This window comes from Schistocerca serialis, chromosome 9 (genome assembly GCF_023864345.2).
Source record: "Schistocerca serialis cubense isolate TAMUIC-IGC-003099 chromosome 9, iqSchSeri2.2, whole genome shotgun sequence".
NCBI classification, from domain to species: Eukaryota; Metazoa; Arthropoda; class Insecta; order Orthoptera; family Acrididae; genus Schistocerca; species Schistocerca serialis.
The window spans coordinates 482,423,547-482,437,723 of NC_064646.1; the positions used below are offsets into that span (position 1 = coordinate 482,423,547).

The 14,177-nt window shown below is 45.8% G+C and overlaps 1 protein-coding gene across 1 annotated transcript in view; it reads left to right on the plus strand.

Moving 5' to 3' along the window:
* The first annotated feature begins 6,633 nt into the window (after positions 1-6,633).
* LOC126419727 (T-box transcription factor TBX18-like) overlaps positions 6,634-14,177 on the plus strand; it is a 246,923-nt gene continuing 239,379 nt past the window's right edge. Inside the window, exon 1 of the mRNA XM_050086906.1 lies at positions 6,634-6,874. Within this exon, the coding sequence (XP_049942863.1) occupies positions 6,634-6,874 (241 nt within the window). The remainder of the gene's footprint in view (positions 6,875-14,177) is intronic.

Sequence of the window (14,177 nt, forward strand, 5' to 3'; positions counted from 1 at the left end):
ATCCATCCATCCAGATTCTGTCTTCCCGCTGTTTCTCTACTTCGCTTATGGGAAATGTGAGGATGCTTCCTTTAAGAGAGACGCGGCCAATTTCCTGCCTCACCTTTCTTCAGTCCGAGCTTTTGCTCCGCATTTAATGACGTCGTTGTTGAGCAACTGTTAAACCCTACTCTTCTCTTCTTCCTGCAAGTAATGGCGGTTACCAGTCCCACTAAGCGCTTTTGCCGAAAATGTTCTCGAGGAACCACACGAACAATTCACAAATTGATAACAGGATGAAGCGTGCATTTTTAGATCCTGTAGCCTCTTCACAGCATTTTGTGCGAAAACGCCGGCGTCCGGTGTTACCACTGGGGCGATGCGTACAGACTTCTGTTCTCAAACAGCTTTAGCCTCGTCTCTCTGATTCCTGTATTTCTCCAGTTTCCCACTGCATGTGTTTTGCACATTGCTACAGCTTATGTCTATGAGGGAGATGACTTGGTTAGTTTTAGTCACCATTTTTATATCACGTCGATTCCAATAGATTTTTTTATCGGTTATTATGTTCCAGCTCCAGTAAATTATGACTTTTCCAGTTTCTGCCACAGTCAGAGGATCGTTTCCGTAGTATAGAGGAGAGTCTTCTACTAACTGATTCTGCTGACCCGACACACGACAGACTCTTAGCTGACCTTATTGTGCCCCTTCACGTAATTTGTGCGTGCCAAGGTTTCACATCGCGATGTATTGTTTCATAGGGTTTGCTGCCGATCCCCCACACTTCCTCTGGTTGTCATCATTCCTTGCTCCTTCCGCACGTACTTCCCGGTAGTTCCTCGCTGCAATGACATGGTCTTGTATCGCTTTCAGAAAGCCCTGTTTACGCATGGAAACTTACGTACTTTTTTTTTCCTACTAAGATCCACGTTAAGAGTCTTACGCCTTTTTCCAGTAGTTTTTCATTCATTCCCTGTGTTTTTCGCCTCTTTCTTCTGTCCACATAGCCACTAACTTGTTTTCTCGTGGAGGCCCTTGAAAGATTTTCCTTTTCTTATGAACTTTTCTCTTTCTCATATTGTAAGTAGGCTGTTTAGGTTGTCTTATTGGTAACGCCACGTAGCGCTCTGTATTAAAATTACTGACTGTGCTGTGTGCAGTCTGTGGCTGGTTGGCATTGTTGTAATATTCGCTATTGTAGTGTTGGGCAGTCGGATGTGAACAGTGTGTAGCGTTGCGCAGTTGGAGGTGAGCCGCCAGCAGTGGTGGATGTGGGGAGAGAGATGGCGGAGCTTTGAGAGCGGACGATCTGGACGTGTGTCCATCAGAAAGAGTAAATTTGTGATATTGGATATCATGGACTGATATATATATATTATGACTTTTTAATACTATTAAGGTAAATACATTGTTTGTTCTCTATCAAAATCTTTCATTTGCTAACTATGCTCATCAGTAGTTAGTGCCTTCAGTAGTGAGAATCTCTTATTTAGCTCGCAGTAGTGGCGCTCGCTGTATTGCAGTAGTTCGAGTAACGAAGATTTTTGTGAGGTAAGTGACTTGTGAAAGGTATAGGTTAATGTTAGTCAGGGCCATTCTTTTGTAGGGATTATTGGAAGTCAGATTGCGTTGCGCTAAAAGTACTGTGCGTCAGTTTAAGCACAGTCATGTATAATTTTTCTAAGGGGACGTTTCATAATATGTCTTCCTCCGTTATTTCCATTTTCATTCACCTCCGCTTTAAACTATTTGATCCACATTATTGATGTCTCTGGGTTTCTCTCAAAAAACTTCTTTTCGTCACGGTTTTCTTTTATCATTTAGCCTTTTCACGTGTCCAGAGAATAGAACTCTTCCGGTAGTCATTGGGTATAATATTCATTCTATTTTTTCATAAACTTCTTTAGTACTTGTTAATTACCGTTTATCATTCTCACATTTTGGGCCCAAGATTTTTTGATTGTTTTCCTTTTCTTCTTTTCTATTTCACCTAATTCTTTGGCTGTATTTAGCGAAAGGCTTTCTGAAGCACAATGACATTCAGGTCTAATGACAGTGTCGTAGTACTGAAATTTCGCGTTTATGGAATCAGATGTCTTTTTATGCAGGTTTTTTGTTGATTGAAAAACCACTTCCATTTTCGTTCCCCTTGTTAAGTACGCTTCTTTGTTGCATTGTTTGGTTGCATAGTTTCACATGGATATATCATTTTTGTAGCCTTTTCTTTATTTTTCCATAATCGTTCCTATGCATTTCGGTGCCTCCTTCGCACCTGTCATAGACTGTACTCTGGTTTTTCGATAGATTTATGTAGTCCTGCTTCGGAAGTTATCTCTTACAGCAAGTTATCCTCTTTTCTTCCAATTATAATTGTTTTTTAAATTCCTTCTTGTTCTGTTCTTTTCCTAAATTTCGTGATTACCTTTTCTAGTACACAACTGAACAGCTGTGGGAACAATCCATCGCCTTGTCTTACGCCAGTTTTTATCTCAAAAGGCTTGGAGGTTCCACCTAAAAATTTAATTTTTCATTTCGTGTTTGTCAGTGTGTCGTCTGTGATTGCTACTGATTTGTCATCAGCCCCTAGCTCTTTTAAGCTGCTTAATAATCGTTCCCTGTCAATCAATCCCTCTGCTTCTTTGAAGTCTGAAAATATTAAATGAATGCTTTTGGGTCTTCTATACCTGATTATAAATTTCTGATTTTAAATTTGTTCCACACAGGATCGTTCTTTTCTAGACTCTCCTTGGTACTTTCCAAAATGGTGAACCAGCTGGCTTTCCAGCTTGTTTTGCAGTGTTTTTTTGAAAGAATTTTTTTAAGTCACTGGAAAGAGGGATAGTCCGCTGCGGTTGTTGGGATCAGTTTATATCCTTTTTGTGGACTGGCTGTTTTCCAATCTTCTGGTATAGCTTCTGTTTGCCAGTTATTTGAAAGACACGATGTAGCTCCCTGATTGTTCCAGCATCTCCAATTTCCCACATTTCAGTAGTTACTGAATCTTTCCCGAGACCTTGTCATCCCTCAAATAATGTAAGCCGGCATTGTCATTAATGTTACCAATTTTGATACTGCAGTACCTACGTTGTTCCGAAGAAACACTGTGCGGTACTTCTGAATAACACAGTCACTGCAGTATCGTATTTATTCGCCGACATCAGGCAAGCGACTTTTGATTACAATTCCTTCCCTATGGAGGAATATACACAATGGATGTACGAATGCAGGCTGTAGACATTCGGTTGACAACATATGGAAGTTTGGGTCCTGCCATGAAGCATGTTCGGATGGCTTAATGACAGGGCGACCCGCGACAAGCGGGAAATATGGGTTGGAGTCCCGGTCCGCCACAAATTGTCGTTTTCGTCATTCCATTATACAGCTGATCGTTGTCCACATTCACAACTGCGAATACATTTCATTATTGATTTTATTGCTACCATTAGCACCTTACATGCATGAATTCCTTTATACATAGCATACCTGGATACTGAACATTCCGAATGCCGTACATAATTTGTGTCTGAGGTTTCTCTTCTCCGTGAATGTTTCATTAATATCAGCACTTCACACTTTGCCGTGTCTGTTGCTTTGTATGTGGACAACTAAGCTACGAATTCAACACACATTTGGTGTAAATGTGAATGGTGGTTTCGGTAAGTGATTAGCATCTTCGTATCACTGTTAATGTTTATTATTAAACTAGCGCTTCACAAGAGAATCAAGCTTTTGGGTTACTACGGGCAATAAATTAGTTTAACAATGTACGTTGTAGAATTTATTCAAAGAAAGAGATGTTTTCTGCTTTATTCCATGAAGGTGTTGTCATTTCACGGATCATCACAGGCATCATCCAATAATCAAAAGACCCCAGCAGAAGCTGCAAAACTCAGACTTCCCAGTGAACGCATCTGTTATCTATTAGAAAATGTGAAACGAAGACGTTTTGCTCTACAGGAGTAGCAGTAAGTGAGAGAAAAGAGATAAAGGAATTCGATGTCTTTACCAATTAAGAGCAGTGATGATACGTCGGTTGGAGCAACAAGTAGCGAACTGTATGAACTTTGGCAATTTACAAACCGTCCACCAGAAAGCCCTTCATGGACTAAAATTGCATGTACATCTTTCTACGATGTTACATGCCTATAAAATCACATTTTCCCTACGATTGCTCTTATTGACTCCATTTCTGAACATACTAAAATCTGTTACCGCCTGCAGCTCCTGCAATGCAATGAAGATAACCTTCCTTTTCATATCGAAAGCACTACAACTCAGACGTATTCCAGTCTCTGTATTCCCCTATAGTCTCTACAGATCCCTTTACTACTACCTTGATTTCTTACGGCATGTTCTATCATGCTGTCCCTTCTTCTTGTCAGTGTTAACCGTAGCCGACCGAAGTGGCCGTGCGGTTAAAGGCGCTGCAGTCTGGAACCGCAAGACCGCTACGGTCGCAGGTTCGAATCCTGCCTCGGGCATGGATGTTTGTGATGTAGTTAGGTTTAACTAGTTCTAAGTTCTAGGGGACTAATGACCTCAGCAGTTGAGTCCCATAGTGCTCAGAGCCATTTGAACCATTTTGTTAACCATACCTTGCTTTTTCGGCAGTTCTGCGGGGAACCTTGTCATTCCTTATCTTACCAGTCCACTTAATTTTCATCATCCTTCTGTAGCACAACATTTCAGTTGATTTGTTTGCGGGTTTTTCCATAGTTCATGATTCATTACCATACAGAGATGTGTTACAAACGTAAATTTCAGAAAATCTTTACGTCAGATTAAGATCTATAAATGATACGAGTATACTTCTGCTGGCTACGAGTGTCCTCTTAGCATGTGATAATCTACCTCTTATGATTTTCCTGTTTCGTCCGTCATGTACTATTTTGCTTCCAAGGGTGCAGAATTCTTTAACTACATGAATTTTCTTACAGGGCATAATGTTTATTGCTGATTGTAGAAATAATTTACTTCACAATTGCAATTTCGGCCATTTTCAAGTGATACTGCAAAAGATTTTGCTTCAGCACGTGTTAGACTTTAAAATCCTACGATATGTATACATGTCGTCGTCAAAAATATTCCCAGTTCCCGCAGTTTTTTTTTACATTAAATAATGCTTGCAGTGTATGTTACTCTTCAAACCAATATTCATACCTAGATACCATGACGAGAACTTCCTCGAACTACTAGTAAAAACGAAGCCATACTACACGGTCTACTCGCCTACTATGTTCGACGTCACCGTGGAATAATCAGTCACAGGTGTCACGTGACAGCATGAGCAATGGGGATGTATAAAGCATGTCCTTGGGTGAGGGGGAGGGGCGGACGTGGAAATCTACGCAATCGCTGTATTGCGGAAACGGAGCGACTTATTTGACGTTCAACACGGTACGATTTTTCGCTTTTCGGCAAGGGTGGAAGTATTTCCGATACGGCTAAGTTAGCAAACTGTTCGCGTGCCGCCGTCGTTAAATTGTACCGTGCATTATAAACAGTGCTTTGAATGATGGCGATGGTGATGGTGTTTGTTAGTCTGCTTTCCGCAGCGCTGCGGCGAGGACGTCTTGTTTACGTCCCGTCCGCGCGGTCGCGAGTGCCCGTAGTTGTTTACTACTTCGTCGCCGCTAGTTTAGAGTCCATCACTACCGACGCAACATGGCACATTCATACAGACAAACCACCATCAAGATCAGTTTTCAAACCGATCATGCACGACCGCGAGCTTTTGAAGTGGAACGTTTTCTACGTGACGACGTTAAAATTGACCCGCGAGACATAATTGGTATCCATCTCTCTATCACGAGCAGTGTTGTCTACGTCAAGCTAGTAAGTGACGAGGTGTGCAACAGAATCGTGAGCGCACATGCGAACGATCTTAAATTCAAACATTCTGATGGCCATATTGGGGCGGTCTCTATCGATCACGCGGGGCTTGGCCTCCGTACGATACGCGTCTTCGAACTCCCTTTCGAAGTACCACCGGACGTAGTCACCGCGGCTTTCCAGCCCTACGGCAGAGTGATCAGCCATATGGCCGAAAAATGGACCACCTTTACAACGTACCCCGTTCTTAACGGGGTACGACAGATTAAAATTGAACTGACCAAACATGTACCGTCATATCTTGTCATCGGCGGATGTAGGGCGATCATTATGTATGACGGTCAGCCACGCACTTGCTCTGGTTGTGGCCAAGTAGGGCACGTCCGGTCGGATTGTCTCCGACGACGGCTTACTCAAATCCCGACAGGTGAATCTATGACTCCTCCTACGGTGACGACCCTTCCTCTCAATTACGCCGAAGTTACACGGGCAGCAACTCTTTCCGATGCTGACGACAGTAGTCCGATAGCCGCCGCCGATGGAGAGACCAAAATGGCTTCTGCAGTACAGGATCCGGCCTTTACAACGGCGCCCCCACCTGAAGATAATCACCGATCGACCTTGCAAGAAGGCGTGGATGCCAGAATGGACATTGACCCACGGGTTGTGCCGACAGCGGCTTTTCTTCCAGACACCGGAGCAGCTGACGAAATCCACCCACATTCAGATACTGAAACACACGTCCGTAAACAGCGTTCCCCGCGGAAACACAAGAGACGGCGGCGTGCTCCATCGGACGAGTGTTTGCAGCGATCGTCTGACATGGACTGTGGAAATTCCGACGACGGTACCGGCGGTACAGAGGCCGCTGTAACTTCAAACTCAACAGATCGCCGTGGTGACGGCTTCAGCCCCTCAGACCCCACAGCACAGCAGGATCACAAGCAGACATCCGCTGCCGATTCCCAGCCAGCAGAGCCGATGGAGTCAGCGCCGAGTGCCGCAGCAGCCACTAACAGCCACCAACAGCCGATGGTGTTTCACGGCGACTGGGCGGACGACTGTGAGGAACACTCCTTGCCCATCGTGTCGGACGACACGGGGGGAGATTTACCCCACCAGTGTTGATCCTTTCCCGCCGTCAGTTACAGTGACGAGACAGCCTTACCAGGGTATTGATGGCCAACACGGATGCTGTGGATAGACCTCAAACTTATCGCGTTGCAACTATAAACATTAACACTATACGGACGCGCGCTAAGTTATCCTTGCTTCAGGATATGTTGAACTCTGCTGCCATCGACATAGCCCTTCTCCAGGAAGTGTACGTCGACGACTTCCCAGGCATGTACGGTTACGATGCTTGCGTCTCTCCAGCTTCCCCAACAGGCAGCGGTGTCGCTGTACTTCTTCGGGAAGGGATAGTGGCGGACGATATCCTGTTTCTACCTGGGGGACGAGGAATGGCACTCACAGTACTGGGGGTCCGCCTTATCAATATCTACGCACCTTCCGGGACGGACAAACGTCGCGAACGTTCACGATTCTTTGCGGAAGACGTCGCCCCGCTCTTCCAAGGCCGCCACGACCATCTGGTGTTTGGAGGTGACTACAATTGCGTACTGGCGCCCAGAGATCAACTCCCACGACATAATCCGTGCCCGGAACTCGGGACGCTAATTCGAGACCTCCAGATGGTGGACACTTGGGAACATCTTCACGGCCACCGACCGGGATTCACGCACTTCACAAGTCACTCTTCCAGTCGTATCGATCGGATTTATGTCTCACGCTCTCTCGCCGCTGGAACACAGGATGCGGAACTGTGGCCTGCAGCATTCTCGGACCACTCAGCTTACATTTGTGCCGTCACCCTGCGGCGGCAACAAGTGTGGAGAAGCCGCAGCCCGTGGAAATTAAACATCGCACACCTGTCGTACCCGGATTGCCGCCAAGTCGTTGAGGATACGTGGCATTCGTGTGAAAATCGCCTCCGTGCATATCCCACAACGATCCGCTGGTGGTTGGACTGCGCCAAACCGGCACTGAGGCGAACGTTGATAACCTACGGTCGTGACCACGCTACCTGGCGAAGACATACACTCGACTTTTACTTCCGGGTCCTGCGCGACTGCGATGCTATGGCGCCGTCTCCGGAACGACAAACGGCGGTCCACCGTGCTAAGGCTCAGATCCTCGCTCATATGCGACGCCACCTAGAGGGGGTAGTCATCCGCTCGAGGACGCAGGATCGGATACCGAGCGAACGCCCGTCAATGTTCCACGTCCTTCGTGAACGTAAACGACGCCAACGAGCGCTGATACGCTTCATCGACACGGAGGACGGTCATCGCCTCACCACGCAACAAGACATAAACTCAGCGTTCTACAATCATTATTCCCAACTCTATTCCGCTCAGACCCCTGATCCGACAGCACTGGAGGACGTCTCTCAGACGATTTACGGCACCGTCACCCCGACAATGGAAGCGGCCTTGATGGAAGAAATTACAGAAGAAGAAGTGAACGACGCCTTTCGAAAAGGTGCTGTCAACAAGTCTCCGGGTCCTGATGGCCTCCCCTTGGAATTTTACCGGACTTTTCAATATTTATTAGCCTCCCGATGGACGGACATCTGTCGCGAACTCCTATCCCCGGACGTGCCGCTCCCTGCGGCCCTTGTGGAAGGAATGATTATTCCTATTCACAAACCGTCCGGTGGCTCACGACTGCAGGACTACCGCCCGTTGACGCTATTGAACTGCGACTTTAAGATCTTTTCTCGACTGTTGGCGGCGCGGATACGCCAGACCCTACGAAATGTTATCTCACCCGATCAAACGTCATTAGGAGGCGACAATAATATTCAAACAGCACTCAGTGAATATCGTGACTTGATCTCACTGGCGAGGGCATGTCGTCTGAAGGGTGCACTGGCGGCAATCGATTTTAGTCAAGCTTTCGACCGAGTGGACCACAACTATTTGGAAGCGGTCCTCCAACATATGCGGTACCCACAGCCATTCGTCACTGTCGTCATGCGACTCCTCCGTGGCGCGACGTCCAAGGTGATCGTCAACGGCCGACCTTCGCAGCCCCTCACCATTTCTCGATCGATACGCCAAGGCTGCCCTCTGTCCACTTTACTTTACGCTGTGGCCATGGAACCTCTCCTCTGCGGCCTGCGCCAACGACTAACGGGTATGACGTTACGAGGCCACACTTTCCGGTGTAAAGCGTACGCTGACGACCTGGTGATTGTCATCCGCCACGGTGACGACACCGCTAGCGCACTAAATTGGATAACGAAATATGGCATGGCCGCTGGTAGTCGTATCAACGTCGCAAAATCGGTGGCGATGAACATCGGGGTCGGATTGTCTGAGAACAGTGTCAACCCCTTACAGCTCAGAGATAGTTTGAAATGTCTCGGCATTGACTTTACAGACGATATACGACGGACCGCTGCTCACAACTTTCGACGGCTTTTACGGAATGTTCGGACTGGAATTGCCAACAACCGCCTACGAGCCCTGGACATCGTCCAACGGACCCAGTATGTTAACTCACATTTAGCGTCACGCATTCCGCACATCGCCCAGATATTACCTATACCGGTGATGTTAGCACGCCGTATACATGCGGCTTTTGGGTCCTTCGTGAGTTCAGGAATGCTTTTCAAGATCAAATATGAGACTCTCACCCTTCCTCCGGATCGGGGAGGGCTTGGCCTTTATCACGTTTATGACAGAGCGGTCGCCCTATTTGTGAGCACATTAGTCAAACTACGGCACCGCCGTCCGGACAGTCTGACCAGTTTGTTAATAGAAGAACTATCACCGCCCTCCCTGTTGCCGCCTGTGCCGATACACCACGTCCCCTCCTCGCTCTTCTACATCGGTGTCTTTTACCTCGAACTCAGTTATGTTCGACTTGCATTACCAGCGACTCAACTGGCGACGGCAAAGACGGTTTATAGGGTCCTACAACGTGGACGACCCGATAACGTCGTGGAGAGGAAGCACCCGAACGTCAACTGGCGAGTAGTGTGGAGGACAATTCACCACGTAACACTGGACACTGACGTCACGTCGATGTGGTATATCACTGTCAACGGTAAGCAGGTGACCAGATCAAGGCTACATGCGATCCACATGGTGGACTCACCCACGTGCACGTACTGTGGCGTTCAAGACGACGATGAACACCGTCTTAGCTGTGGCGAGTCTACGGCAGTGTGGCACTTAGTGAGGCAAATGTCAGCATACTTCCTTCGGGTAACGCCGAATCATATCGACCCCAAGACTATCTTATTCCCGGATGAAACGTATTACCCACGCACTAAAACTAATGCACTGACGTGGCTTCGTGGACATGCAGTGCATTATTTGTTTCAAGACGGCACTAAGGACACTTTAGACTTTTGGAACTATTTGCAGGAACGACATTGCAAGATCCTCCGTAACCCTAAGTATCGACAATATTTTTCCAATTTTTTGTGGAGTGCGTTCCACGACCCTCCACGTAGCTGGAACATCACGGGTAAGAGAAGCTAAAATTACAATACGATGATAGAACACTACACGGTACGACGTGGGATCTACTTTCATCATTACGAGAAGTCATACCTGGATGATACAGCAGATGGAGAGTTTCGTTGTGAACCCTCACACTCTGTAGCAGTATTTGCCCCATTTCCTCTTTTTGTCCCCGGTGCGAAAAGGTCTTCGCAGTTTTAGTTTCCCCATCCGGTGCAAGATGTAGCACTGGTTAATGGTGGTATGGATTCCACCCTTCAGTTTTGTTTCATGGTTTCCTTCGCCCCGCACTTTGTTCTCTTTCTTTATGCCTTTTTCTACAACTATTAGCATGGTTTTAGTTATGTGCGTCCCCAACTCGACGCAAAGAGTGCACTTACTAGTTTTCAGTTCCTTACTGTTAAAAAAAAATTTAAAAAAATGAAAAAAAAACACAAAAAAAATTAAAAAAATATTCAAAATAAATACATGAATAAATAAAATTAAAAAAAAATCACAATAATACACCAACTGCATCCTTTGCACCACTTCACATCCCCAGGATGGGAGGGGGGAGACATCGTGGACAGGCCTCGGGTCGCGACCCCTGCCCACCTTGCCTCCTCCAGCCCACTACCTGATAAAAAAAAAAAAAAAAAAAAAAAAAAAAAAAAAAAAAAAGTTGGTAAAAAAAAAAAAGTGGCCGTGCGGTTAAAGGCGCTGCAGTCTGGAACCGCAAGACCGCTACGGTCGCAGGTTCGAATCCTGCCTCGGGCATGGATGTTTGTGATGTAGTTAGGTTTAACTAGTTCTAAGTTCTAGGGGACTAATGACCTCAGCAGTTGAGTCCCATAGTGCTCAGAGCCATTTGAACCATTTTGTTAACCATACCTTGCTTTTTCGGCAGTTCTGCGGGGAACCTTGTCATTCCTTATCTTACCAGTCCACTTAATTTTCATCATCCTTCTGTAGCACAACATTTCAGTTGATTTGTTTGCGGGTTTTTCCATAGTTCATGATTCATTACCATACAGAGATGTGTTACAAACGTAAATTTCAGAAAATCTTTACGTCAGATTAAGATCTATAAATGATACGAGTATACTTCTGCTGGCTACGAGTGTCCTCTTAGCATGTGATAATCTACCTCTTATGATTTTCCTGTTTCGTCCGTCATGTACTATTTTGCTTCCAAGGGTGCAGAATTCTTTAACTACATGAATTTTCTTACAGGGCATAATGTTCATTGCTGATTGTAGAAATAATTTACTTCACAATTGCAATTTCGGCCATTTTCAAGTGATACTGCAAAAGATTTTGCTTCAGCACGTGTTAGACTTTAAAATCCTACGATATGTATACATGTCGTCGTCAAAAATATTCCCAGTTCCCGCAGTTTTTTTTTACATTAAATAATGCTTGCAGTGTATGTTACTCTTCAAACCAATATTCATACCTAGATACCATGACGAGAACTTCCTCGAACTACTAGTAAAAACGAAGCCATACTACACGGTCTACTCGCCTACTATGTTCGACGTCACCGTGGAATAATCAGTCACAGGTGTCACGTGACAGCATGAGCAATGGGGATGTATAAAGCATGTCCTTGGGTGAGGGGGAGGGGCGGACGTGGAAATCTACGCAATCGCTGTATTGCGGAAACGGAGCGACTTATTTGACGTTCAACACGGTACGATTTTTCGCTTTTCGGCAAGGGTGGAAGTATTTCCGATACGGCTAAGTTAGCAAACTGTTCGCGTGCCGCCGTCGTTAAATTGTACCGTGCATTATAAACAGTGCTTTGAATGATGGCGATGGTGATGGTGTTTGATTTGTGGGGCACTCAACTGCGCGTTATCAGCGCCCGCACAAATTCCTAATCTTTACACAGTCCAATCTCGCCACTTGGACGAATGATGATGAAATGGTGAGGACAACACAAACATCCAGTCCCCGGGCAGAGAAAACCCCAACCCGGCCGGGAATCGAACCTGGTACTCCCTGATCCAGAGGCAGCAACGCTAGCCACTAGACCACGAGCTGCGGATGGCTACTTTTGAAAACTGCCGCAGAAGCACGGGCCATAGATGACAGGGGTGAATAACTGTCTCTTCAACGACCGGTCAGGGAACGTTGCAGGCGCCCCGGTTCATCCATCCATGGTGACTGACCAACATCAGCGAGAGAGGATGGAATTTGCACTCCAGTACTGCCAAACTGAACATCCACTGTGTGGCATAGATGGCTTTTTCAGATGAATCACTTTTAATGCTCCATCGGCGTGAAAGAAAACAACCTGTGTCAAACTTCGGAAGGGTCCAGGCCGGAGGAGGGAACGTTATGGTCTGGGGAATGTTTTCGTTGCCTTCCGTGGGTGATCTTGTCATTCTGGAAGGCGCAACGGATCAATCCAAGTATGCATCTGTCCTCAAGGAGCATGTCCAGCCCTACATGCTGCTTGTTTTTCCTCGGCCCGATGTCATCCACCAGCACAATAACGCAGCATGTCACACAGCTCGCGGTGTATGTGCGTAGCTTGAAGAGCATCTGCGTGAGTTTACCATGTTCCTCTGGCCACCAAACTCCATTGAATTAAACTTAATGAAGAATTTGTGACAGCACTTCGATCGCGCTGTTCGCGCCGTGGATTCTCAACCGAGAGCGTCAACGCAGGTTGCCACGGGACTGGAATCTGAATGCCTCCACATCCCTGTCGATACACTGAAAAAGGTGGTTGTACAGGCTTTGATAGGTGGTGATATTAATGTGACTGGACAGTGTAGGACGCATTTGAAATACATTCTGAAACTTTTTCACAATACACGTAATGTACCACACATTTCGCTAGCTATTTCTAAACACTCGGCTGAGCCTCGACATTAACTTCAACAATGATCTGGCCTGGCGCTACCTGAACGATTGTGTCAGCCAGCAATTCACACAAACTGACGACTGACCAATTACGGTGATTTTGTTATTTCTTCTGTAGTCTACCGGGAGTGTTGTCGCGACGCTCCTTGCCGGACTTTCCGCTGTCGGGTTGCCGTCCCGCATACGACTGTTTGGCCCGGCACTTCTTTCCCAAGCGCTTCAGTAAATTATACATGGTGACGGATTACGATTTCTAGAAGCCCGGTTGTGAGCTCTGCAAGATCCATGAGCTATTTTACATTAACGTGACAAACCCTAATTCTAGGGCTATATTTAATTTTTGACACATGGATCTATGCCGACAATTGTAAAAACTGCGATGGTACATTAGTCCTTACTAATGTAAAATTGTTACCTTCTGACGAAGACAAATTTATATTTGTCGAAACCTAGATAAAGAATTTCTTTATCCATTGCAACTGGTCGGCTGTTTATAATTTTATTTCTAGAACATTAATATAACGAATTAGCATGTCGTTCATTCCCCACTTGTAACTTAATCTTCTTTCATATTATTATTATTATTGTTGTTATTATTATTGTTATTATTATTGTTATTATGACTATTATTATTAACATTGGCTCTTGGCCATCACCATACCGCGATCCAACAAATTTACGAAGTATGGTTCAAATGGCTCTGAGCACTATGGGACTCAACTGTTGTGGTCATAAGTCCCCTAGAACTTAGAACTACTTAAACCTAACTAACCTAAGGACATCACACACATCCATGCCCGAGGCAGGAGTCGAACCTGCGACCGTAGCGGTCGTGCGGTTCCAGACTGTAGCGCCTTTAACCGCTCGGCCACTCCGGCCGGCTTTACGAAGTATCTTGCATAATGGTTTTCTACTACACACTTTTAAAAAAAATACGGTATGAATAAATAGTTGTAGACGTCACCACTATAAACT